Genomic DNA, 12,526 nt, shown 5'->3' with positions numbered 1-12,526 from the left:
AGACCAATAGTGTCAAATATGTTTTTAGCTATATGAAGACAAAATATAGCTACAATATCATGAAGATCAATATCCAGCTACAATGCATTATGTATGGATAGCCTACATATGTATGATGGGAACAAAAAAAAAAAAAAAAAAATTCCCTGATTTCTGTTGATTTTATTAAAATTTGGGAAGGCTTGAAAAATCATTCTACAAGGAACAAATAAAATTTCATAAGAAGTCATTCAGATTCAGTGAGAGTTGAGCTATTACATAAGGACAGACAGATGGTGAAAACAAGTGCTTTACACACGTCTAAAGGAAAAGTATAAGATGGGTTAATTTTACATTATATGTATATATATTTTTTTTTTATGAAAACCCCACACACGAAAGGTATCAAAACCTATAGTACTTAGTACCGTGCATAATTGAAGGAGATAGGAAGGGAGGGGATGCCAGAAACTTTGCTGTGGTGACTAAACATGGGTTTCACCACTTCAAGTCTCCAATACACAAGGGGTGGTACTGCACCAGTTAGTTGATGAGCATCATCAATGTATGTAACAATAATGTCCCTGCTTTCTGATGGCCAAAAATAAATTATTATTAATTACGAGGATATCAAAAGAATGTTGTTCAGCTGGAGAAAGACTTTTCTTGAAAAAAAAAAAAAAAAATTTCCTGATACTAGCTCTGGTAGGTACAAGACTTTTGGCAGCATAGTGCTTGCCAAAATTAATCTCTTTTTTTTTGTTCCAGTATGAAAAAGTGATTCTCTTAAGGCATCTGCATGTGACTGACTGACCCCTTCGGAAGTGGTATATTACTGACACTTCTTAATAGAACTCGATTATTATTTTTTTTATATTTCATTATTTTTTTTTTATTAATGTATTAATTTTTTGCTCCCTTCTTTGGTGTGGGATTCCTCCAACCCCAATGTTGTGGGATTCTCTGTGTGCTCCGGTGTTCATGGGGATCAGTATGTGCATTTTCAACCTTCGTCACCGTGGACAGTTTGTACAAACTCATCTACAGCTGTGCACAAGTTTATACACAGCTGTGGCCTGTCTTCTCGTTGAATGGATGGGTACTAGGAAACAGCAATTACCTCTGTAATTGCTGCTTTCTAGCAGCAAAGTGGATAGAAAAGACTAAACAATGCAATACACAAACAAAGCAGTACACTCATTCCTGGCCTTTTACAGACTTCTACATCATCACAGAAGAGCTGAATTAATGTTCAGGAGTTGCCCAACGTAAGCCACATCCACGTCTAACTGGAGAAAAAGTAATTTTTAAATCAGTTCAATTTTTTCTAGATTATTTAGTCACACGTGCTTGGTTCATCAAGTTTGTTTTCCACCATTATTATTATTTGATTTATTTTAATTAAGCACTGTGATTGGCACTAACTAATATAATACATATGCTTAAGGACAATTGAATATGACAGAAGTAACAATGATGGTGAACCTTTTCTGGCCTACATGCCAAAAACAAACTGAAACAAAAATAGAAGTTTGTTCTGTATCCAATGAAAAAAAAAAAAAAAAAAAAGAAGCAAATAGTGTTTACTAATTTACAAAGAGGGAACAATGCTTTCTAATGAAACCCTTGTTGCTGCATAATTTTGCAGCTAAATCATGATTACAGATAAATATAGCTGAAAGAGTATAAAAACAAATGTCTTCAAACAAAAAATGAACAAATGACTATTCATTGGTGGTCATGTGCCAGTACATTGATCCACATGCCACTTGTTACAAATGTGCTATCAATTTGTCAAAGCTGATAAAATAAATAAATATATACTAAGTGGCATGCGTGTGGAAAAAAAGTTTTTGAAAGGAAAACACAGTTAAGGATATTGGCAGAAGAAAATCAGCTATTTCACCTCATTACTTAAGGCAGTGGTTTCAACTGGGGTGCCCCAACAACATTCCAGGGGTGCCACGTAATTTGGGTTTAAGTTACTTAAACCCTTTTTTAATTTATGTTTATTTCATTATAAAATGGTGCACGGTATCCTTTTAATTTTGTGGTGATCTGTATAATTGATGTTTATTTAGTACCTCTATATAAAGAATAAAATTATTATTATATATAATTTGTATTATGGATTGTAATTTTGTTTATAGCTATATTATTGTAATAACTATCATATAATATTTTTTTGATTTCTCTCTCTCTCTCTCTCTCTCTCTCTCTCTCTCTCTCTCTCTCATCTCTCTCTCTCTCTCTCTCTCTCTCTCTCTCTCTCTCTCTCAGAGAGATCTAACATGCAGAAAATTGAGTAAGGGTGCCACAAAATAAAATAAATTACTTAGGGGTGCCGTTATTAAAAGGAGGTCGAAAACCACTGACTTAAGGAATTGGTAGTTACAGCACCTGACTAAAGCGTCATACATTACACAAACAAAATATCTTTGGAATTCAGTTTAAATATCTAGTGGAGTTAAAATAAAGTTTTCTGATAAATAAATAGTACCAAACTAGAAGCAATCCTTTAAAACAATAGAATCAAGGGCAAGCCCTCGTGGCACTAGTTTTACATGAGCAGTTGATGACCTCGTGTTTGTATGTAGTGAGCCCAAAGTGAGGTTCATTTGATAACACAGCTGGACTACTGCCAAAAATACAGAAGCTGAATTTTATAAATACCAAACCAAACTTTAAAATAATGATACTCTTATAAATGAGTAATGGTGAGCAAACAGCAACGTGAAAATGCATATATTAGTAAATTTCAATTAAGGAGCTGATAAAACCTACTGATACATTTTATATATTTCTCCCTAAAAGCTATTTTTCTCATAAAGAAAAAAAAAAAAAAAAAAAAAAGCCCAAAATTTGAGTAGTACAGAATATCACATCTCACACGGTAAGCTCAGTCTACACCTAAAAGGGGTGGTTTGGGGAGGAATACGATTAATAACCTAGCCACTCAGTGGTAACAAAATGCAGTGGTTTTTTCCTAACTTTATTTTTTAAACTGGGTACAATCCTGTTTCAGCCAAGTGGTGTAAAATCAAAATATTGCCAACGTTGCAAAAATTCCACCCCCATTAGAGGTCTCAATTTTTTTTAAACTGAGAAACTGTCAAAGGACTGCCTTTAAATGAACTGCAAGGAACTTTAGTGAACTGAATGGTTAAAAAAAAAAAAAAAAAAAAGTGAAGGGGGTGTAGAGGGAAGTGATCAGCAATGACTAAAAACATTAAAATGATATCCAAAAACAACTGCAATTAATTATTATTCCAGAATACTCTCAACCAATGGCAAAATATAAAGAACCATTTTTACTGGTTTTTCTTGGTCATAAAGACAAAATATAGCAAATAGCATTTCTTGTTGTCTTTAAAGGGGGGGGGGGAATCAGAGAAGTACACTTAAAGGCTAACTATGCACCCCTGCATGCAAGTACAAAATATATACCAAATCTGCACGTACCACAAAATATGTAGTGTACATTTACTATAATAATAACCATGGTTGTAACCTTTGGCCCTATGTTGTCTTCCAGCACAGGGAAGTACAACCTGTGGGTTACAGGGGGAGGGGGATTAAGGAACACTATCAAAGAAACTATACCCAAACAAAACATTTTATCATGTCCCGTGCCATTGTAGTTCTTACAATGCCATACTGATATGATACAATAAATAAATTTTAGCTGAACAATCAGGATAAACCTTCTGATCTTATCCTCTGCCTACAATAGCTGTTATTTTACTGGTTACTAAAACTTGTTAGTCAGTTTTGTGGACATGACATTCTTGGATAAATGGGAGGGCAAGCGAAGTTCGAGAGAATTTTCTATTCTTCTCTTTTTCAATTTTTTATACTGTACTATCATCTTTTCATAAATATAATAAATACTATTCAAAACCTATAAATGACATTTTTCATATTGTTTCTTAGGCAAATAGAAGGGGAGGAGGGATGGATCGTGTGTTAGAAGTACCACTGGATGGCAATACTAAGAACGCTTTAGAATTTTTTTTTAGAAAATATACTTAAGCAAGTGGATATAAAATTAATGGAACTATAATAAGAAATTTCAAGTTTTGATGAAAATAAATTTATATGGAATATAAATTTCATCATACAAGTTCCAGTGAAGCTTCAGAAATCTGAAACTTAATCAGTTCACATGATGTTACACAACTCGTTTCTAGTGATGTTTTCTTCTGAAAACCAATTTCTTACAGACTTCAAGTTACTGTTGCACTATGCAAAATCCATGACCATCCCAATTAAAAAAGCCTGCTACTATTTATCTTCATTGTATAAACCTAAATATTATAAGGTTTGTCTTTAAATTGGACAAAAATGTCCAATTCAAAGACATGCCATTATCCATCATTGTGCACAAGTGACTAATATCTTTTTAAATTTTATAGTATCACCCGAACAGGCTCATCCACTATACATTTAAAAGGGGTAAGACACTATCATAACAGCAGTTCTGAAGCTTACTGGCTTCTCATCTGCCAGCAGGCATTAGTGAACATATGCTGAATTATGTCTATTTTGTCTTTGTCAGGTCTGGCCAACCCAAATCATTCTGTGGGCCACCTTGACAACTACAAAATTTCTGCAAGCTACATATAAAATAAAACAATCTTTCAAAAATAAAAAAATCAAATGCCATAAAAATTTATTTTATTCATTCATTTTTATTTTATACCTACATCAATGAGATGTTGGCTTTTATTTGTGATCACTCAATTTTTATAAAAATCTACTTCAATATTGGTAGTTGCACATCTTAATTGTTTTGTTATTGAAGCTAGAGATTTAGTTTTAATAAATTTCATTTTTGAAAAGTAACTTTCACAAATGTATGTGGATCCAAAGATGCTCACAATTTTTGTGCCAAAAAATCTGAATTTGGGACACTTTTCCACTTTCACATACATGTTGTAAAAGTTGATTTTTGATGTGGCATTAAAGTGTTTTAATTCATTGTTGCACTGTAAATCAATTACTTCCATCTGCAGAGTTTCCAGTTTGAAGAAGGGAACAACTGGTGGGGATTTGGGGAAGTACAGTATTATATTTCTCGTTATTTATCTTGCCTAGTGCAGCTAGTGAATGATTTCCCACTGATGTAGTCAGTAGTACAAAAATCATCTGTCGGGCCACAGGTTGGCCAGGCCTGGTCTAAGTGATGTTTGTTTGTTTTTTAGGAGCATTAGCAACTAAGGTCATATTGCTCCGGGAATATGCGGTGGTCATTCCATTGACCTTTCCGCATCCTCCGTATTTGGTCTAAGCGAACAGCCAAGCAGCGTATGGAAGAAAACTTCCATTTAAACAAAACTGTTATATATACTCCCAACCCCCATAAATTAGCAAATGCACCAATACTTAGCATCACATTTATATGATTTTTAAGCTTCTGAATTGAAATCCACCTGCAATCCTATATTATAATGCAAAGGATTAAACACAGCAGCCCAGTTCTGGCAGGGGGGGGGGGCACACACAATGGTATGTTTAAATGGAAGTTCCTCCATACACTTAGACTGGGTGGTAGTACTCACTGAGAATAAATAACAATAGTCTTCTCTATTAGTGAAGCTTTACTTATTTGAGGTAGTGCAATACCATGGCAACTCGTGAAGGAAGAGCACAATATGAGAAACTGAGCAGATGATGCCTTCCACACTACCATCATAGTTTAAGAGTTATCTATGGTGTATTTACACCGATATTATATAGATATTAAACTCTTAACATATTATGCCTTTTGCATTTAGTTTGTTTTTAAATACACTTAGACAAAATACATTTTTAGATGGCTCAGCATATGACTGATAATAAAGGTCATTTACTGGCTGATGAGAGGACAGGAAGTTTTAGAACAGTGGTTCTGAGTGTCTCAGATTTTTTAAATGAATAGTGATTCATTTGTTAAGGTGATACTATACAATTTAAATAAATAGACATACTTGAACAGAGTAGATAAGGGGATTTTTTTTTAAGTTGAACATATGAAAAAGCCTTAGAGCTACATTGGTTGGTTGATTTTTTATAGCCCATCAGCAACTTGGGCTTATTGCCAAGTACATGGCATTAATCTTTTGTGGGAGCAACAAAGTTCCCCATGAGCTTAAACCTTACCTAACATAATAATGCATCCCAAATATAACACAAACCGTTTCATAGTCTCAATGGCTGAGAGCTTATATTAAGGAGAGGGTTTTTTTTTTCTTCTTTTTAAATGGAGGAAACGTATGAGCTGATCCATTCTGAAATGGAAGTATACATAAGCGAGAAAAATTTATGATGCATAACAAGGGAGCAGGTTGTCATAATATTTGTCCTTCAAAAAGAAAGAACATCTTAGAGATTATCTGAATAATAGCCATACAGTTGTGTGTACAGTTGCAGTGCCTTTCTACCAATATTGATGATTTTGTTGTATGAACTGCTGAGGATCCATGACAATTTCTTTAACATACATTAACAGCATCTGGTTTATCAAAAAACATTAATTTTTTCCAATCTAGTGCTGACATATAAAAGAAGGTCTGGCTCTGAAATGATGGCAGAGAGATTCTCCAGTCATAGACATCCTTGAATAATGAAGTGTTTATGATCTATTGGGGTGGGTGGGGAGAAGAAACTAACTGCACAAAGATGTTTTTTGGGTGTATATAATGCAATATTGCATTCTATACTCACCCTACCACAAAAAAAAAAAAAGGCTGCCCTTGCTTTATTTGCAAAACTTGGCAATCCTTCTTGTTGAAGACTCTGCATCCATCAATATTCTTCAATATGTGAGATTTAAAATCTTTAATCTAAGAATAATGCATACACAATAAAATCCCATTAAAATGAACTTCTTAGGGAGAGATAAATCATTCTGTTGTACTGAAGTTTTGTTCTAATGAATATATTTGATTTCACAAAAGAAAAACTGTTTAAATAAGTTTGCAGCACTTTCCCAAATATTGAGAAATGGTAATTTATCCTTTATTTTACAGACTTTAAACTAAATAATAAATAAAATCAAAAAATATTTACTAGAAAAGTAACAATAAATATATTGTATATATCTGTAATATATACATTGTTACAGATTTATTTCAAAATAATTTTTCTTGAAGAAATACATTAATTTGGCAATTCAATTTTAGAAAAATCCGAAGTGATTTTGGATTACACTAAGTTGATAAAATTAATTCTAAAATGCTATTTTCCTGAAGAAGGCAACTTATGGATGGGGATGGGAGAGAATTTTCAGCACAGCACAAATTCATTGTATCACATGTGATTTTATAAAATTTTGATCAAACGGTGCCTGCCAGGAGCGAAAAGAAAAAAAACAATGGAATTGCATGATGATTCAGAAATATTAGGGGGGGGGATGAATCGAACTTAAGGAGTAAGTTACAGAATTACTAAATTACAACTTTTCTATAAGGCAACTATTTCATATGATAGCAGATAGCACATTATTGTAAATGGGCTTTAACAAACTCATTCAGTACACTGTTAGAAACATCATTTGATCACATGCATTTAATATCATCATTTGCCAAACCTAATTTCAGTCCCAGAAATAAGATGACAAGAGCTGCATTCTGATATCTTTCAGTGATTGTAAGATAGACTAAAGGTCAATTTATGCTAAGCACATTCACATGACAAAAATTTGCAGCTTTTATTAGTGTAGTAATCGACACTGTCCATCAACACATTAGTCACACAAAACAACCTAGAAGAATGCAAGTCATGTCTGTGCCAACCTATGCTGAATTGTTAAGGAAGTAAAAAAGTTGCAGTTACAAATCCCTATTGCCTACAACAGTTGAGATCAGCAGACTACATTACCAAATGAAGACAGTTTTAAGAATTTTTTCAGTCTGATAGGATTCAAACAGACCTCGCCAAATAAGTAAAAATAATACTATACTGTTACAGATGAATCTTCTCTGTGCATTCCATCTGTTAAGCATTTTTTTTTTTTTTTTTTTTTTTTTGGCCTTGGTTTGCTCCACGATCTCTTTGCTTTGCATTTCTGAACCCTTCTGTTCATTTTTTTATGACAAATTTTATTTCTATAAAAATATTCTGTTTATACTTTGGGACAGCCATGTTTACAAGACAAAGAATACACAACAGCACCATATTTAGCAATAGGCTAGAAGCACCATGTATACTACTCTGCCATTCCATTTGACTACTGTGGTGGCAATACGTTTATTCTTGTTCTATTCTATCCCATGTTACCGATTTAGTTCAATATTGGCAACTAGTTCAAAATGCAATCATTTTTGGATTATACTGCTTTTTTGGTTTGATTGTCAATCTTCAAAAGTCAAATTAACTTCTCTTGCACATAATTTGGCTACTCTGGTTCTCTACATTATCTGTTATTTCTATTACCTGTGTAAAGTTTCCCAAAGTTCATGTGGATGCTGTTAGTTTTCTCATTCACACGTATGAATGGAAAACTAATTTGACTCTAAACTCCTAGGGTGATGAGGAGTATGAAATGCAAGCTAGAACTTGTTTTAGATGTTTTCATTGTGAGGTTTATGTACTCCTCTCTTCTTCACGTGCCTCATTCAGATGGTTTCCTGTTCAAAAAACCTTCAGCAGCTCTTTTTCCAAAGTTCTTTATTCTATTAATTCAATTCAAAGATTCATTCTACCTATTCTCATATGTATGAAAGGCTACAACACCAACAAGTGTTTCGCTCCACTTCTATCTAGTCAAAGTGACTAGATAAGATTGTAGAAAAACACACTACCAGAACATAGAAGCCCATTCCAGAAGGATTTCAGCGATTTGCGATTCAAACTACCTGTTAAGAACAAATTGACCTGCAAATACTGCCAATCTGCAAATAAAGAACCACTGGCAAGCAGTAACAGTGTATTAACTTTCCATCAGTTGTGCCCTCAATTTAACAAAGATGACTGTGTAGCATCTGTGAGACTACCCTTTTGTTTTAATTATAAAAAAACAAATTTTAACTGCACCAAACGGCAATCAATAAATTATGATTTGCTTAACTGAATTTAAAAAAACTGACAAACAAAAATAAGAGAAACAAAAAGTTTATTGTGTATGTGTGTGTGTGTGTGTATATATATATATATATATATATATATATATATATTTTTTTTTTTTTTTAAGTCACCAATCCCTGAACTAAAATGCTTACACAGAATCGGGTTGCATTTAGTCAGAAAAACCAAAAAGTTTATGGCACGATTAGACACATGTTGCTGGTGCCACATCAGAAATGCCTAGAAAAGGCACTTTTGCTTGCCTGGCATCTGTTAAATGCCAAACAACAACAAAAAAGGTGCTTAACTCATAGTATATTAAAATGAAAACTGAAAATAACACACAATACAAATCTTTGCCAGCTGGTGGGCAAAGATACATGGGATTTGACTTCATTTACAAAATTTTGAAACATGGCACCTGTCAGCTGCCATACTAGACTAATATACATAAATGTCTAAGGAAGTTAATTGAAAGTTGGCACCCCTTTAAAATTTCTTCATATGTAAGTTTCGGGTGCCCCTTGAATGTTGCTGCCCAGGTGCAGTGTATCCCTATGACCCTTGGGACAGCCTGCACTGGTCCCTACAGTCTGGAATATGCAGGCATCTCTCTTATCCACAAATGTACAAAGGTAGTCAAAGACTGAAATTAGCAAGTGCAGAACCTGTTGTTTTGACTTCTGTGCAAGAAAAGATCATGGAGTTCTTAGTTAAGGATGTAATATAAGGTTATCTGGACAGATACGGAATTAAGGGAAGCACTGCATCACTTTGTTAGCTATGTACTGTTAGCTATATGAGGTTATCAGTAAAGAACTGGACAGAAGGAATAACTCTGATGTCATTTACTTTGATTAAGTAAATAAGTAAAGTAAGGCTTTTGATGGTCCCACATGAATGTCGGCTGTACAAATTGCAGAAATGTGGCATTACCAGCAAGTTACTAGGATTGTTAAGTGGTAGAATATAGAGCAGTTGTAAACAGCTGCATGGACTAATGAGCTCCCATTCAAAGTACCTACATCAATACCATTAATGTATATACCTGATGATGTAGAGGTAGGTTGGGTAGTTAATGAGGGAATGATAATTCAATAAACAAATCATTTGCATGGGCTGAAAAATGGCAGCTTGGCTTAATGCTAGAAGCTGCAATACCTTGCATCTGGATAGCAGCAATCCTTGAGTAACACTAAACTCAAGATGGTAGGTAACAAAAAGGACTTGAGTAAACATTCAATCTGATATGAAGTTTTCTCATCAGCATAGGCAGACCTCCTGAACATTGCATATAGGTTTGCAAACTCACATTAGGAAAGATGTGTACTTCTTGGAGAGGATACAGAGACAAGTAATAAGATTGGTTAAGGGCATAAAGGGGGTATTCTTATCAAGAGAGACTTGACTTTTGTAAGCTAGTGTTTGGAAATTACGCATCTGCAGAATGACCTAACAGTTATTTGAGGCCTTGAAACCTTTGAGAAAACTAAATGCAGAGGGTGGTTTCACATTTAGGTGCAATATGCACAAAGGGGACAAATTTAAACAGAGAGGATAATAGTAGATTAGATGTTGAAAAATTTTCCTTTAGTCTAAAAGTGATTGAACGTTTGGAATAAATTCTCACCTACTCTTGGGGAATTTATCCAAGAGTAGGTGGGAATGATTGGATAAATACCTGAAAGGAGCAGCCAAAAAAAATCTAACCAGCCTGTACAGAAATAAACCATAACAAAAATATTTAAAAAATGCAACATTAATTGTTGCTATAAAGTCAAGTTAACTGCAAAACCCATAAGCACAGGATATTTGAAAAATAAATTAGTTCAGAGGCAAGGAACTATGAATGCCATGTGCTGACAATGACTGGAAATGTTGAAATTCTACGTACAACAGGAGTAAGCAAGTTGCTTCCAAACTTTATATAATTCAAACTTTATATTCCAAACATATATAATTAAAGTTTTTGGTCTAACAAGAAGACCTAATTAAAAAGCCTGGCATGATGTATTTGTATTAAGACTACTGGTTGATAATATCAGTGCAAAGTGTTAAAGTGTCATCACTTGGTCATAATCAATTATAATAATTCAGTTCATTATTTTGATTATGCTCATACCATTCGAATGGGTCATTTCAATATATCATTTGAGTGATGTAATTGATTATCACGTCATTTGAATGATATGATTGAATTATTCATAGTAACTACTAATTATTCGATTTATACTCATTCGATTATGGAAATCATTCAGTTGTGTCCATCATTCGTCATAACAGATTAAAATTATTTTAATAGCAGCAAAGCTGGTAACGCATATCTGTATACATGAATTTTGTCTGTGGAAGTGTTCGGTGTTGGGCTGATCTATATCTCATGCAAGCTGAAAAACCCAGTAGTTTTCCCATGAGGGAAAACTCACTCCATCTGCCCGAGATTAAATAACTGCAGCTTCAACTGAGGGGGACTTTAGAAATTCCTCTAGTCATCAATGGAAATTGAACCACACCTCTTTAAACAAGTGGCAGATGACTATATACACTCCGACTAAGCTGCGACGGAGAAGAGAACACCAAACTATGCACCTATACCAGAACTAGACATTTAAAACAATTTTTTTTTCATTACTGTAGGAAGTTGCAAACTACTCTTGCTCGATAAATGCCCTTGTGGGTAGCACAGTTGGTAGGATCCCCATTCTCCCCACACCAGATGGAAAAGACCAGAGTTCAAGTCTTGGTAGAGCTTTTATGGGGATTTTTCACTATGTGATTGAGTTAGTCAGTCTCAGGCAAGGATGGGATGGTTTTTCAGCCGGAAACTCGGGATTTTCATCCAGCAAACAGAAAATTTACCTCAGAACACACACAATTAACAGGCAGCATACACTGAGTAATGTGTACTTAGTCACTGATGCTCCTAAACCCTACAACAACAAAAAAACAGCCTCCATAGCCAGGTGACCAGGAGCAGCAGTGCGTAACACACAATTCTTGATTAGACCGGGGTTCAAGCCCATGACCACCAAATACGGAGGATGCACAAAGGTCAGGGAATGACCACCGCATATCCCAGGGAGCAATATGGCCTTAGTTGCTAATGCTCCTAAAAACCAAATAACAAACAAACAAAAAACAGCAAAGTATAAATGGAAATTTATTATTTCATTACTTTGCCAGAATGAATTTCTACCTTTTTATGGTCCCTTAGGGTATAAATAAACACTTGCTACTACAAACTGATTTCATACAACTAATTCAAAGTTACACCAGGGAAAACAGAGGATACTTTATATTCAAGCTCATTTATTACAAGAAAAGAATTTTCTTAAAACAACTCTATGCTAATAACCAGATTATAAGGTTATGTTGTGTCCCTCCACTCCTATATTTACTTCATAAATACCATTTAACTTTGTTGGCAGCCAGCATGAATTTGACAACTGCCTGGCCTTTGTGAAATAAATAGCTTTTCAGGTCAATGAGAGTGTAGCAGCAA

The 12,526-nt window shown here is 34.2% G+C and overlaps 1 protein-coding gene across 3 annotated transcripts in view; it reads right to left on the bottom strand.

Annotated features, from left to right (window-relative positions):
* The window catches only part of LOC150075503 (very low-density lipoprotein receptor-like), a 77,960-nt gene that overhangs the window by 63,091 nt on the left and 2,343 nt on the right, over positions 1-12,526 (bottom strand). The window contains exon 3 of one of the 3 annotated variants that reach the window (XM_090388780.1): positions 6,664-6,674. The exons of the other annotated variants lie outside the window; for them this stretch is intronic. Coding sequence (XP_090244906.1) covers positions 6,664-6,674 — 11 coding nt within the window. The remainder of the gene's footprint in view (positions 1-6,663; positions 6,675-12,526) is intronic. 3 annotated transcript variants of the gene reach the window in all.

This window comes from Mastigoproctus giganteus, chromosome 14 (assembly GCF_048544385.1).
Source record: "Mastigoproctus giganteus isolate SK-2022 chromosome 14, ASM4854438v1, whole genome shotgun sequence".
NCBI lineage: Eukaryota > Metazoa > Arthropoda > Arachnida > Uropygi > Thelyphonidae > Mastigoproctus > Mastigoproctus giganteus.
Note: the sequence above shows the minus strand (reverse complement) of the source record. Positions and strands in the feature narration are given on the sequence as shown.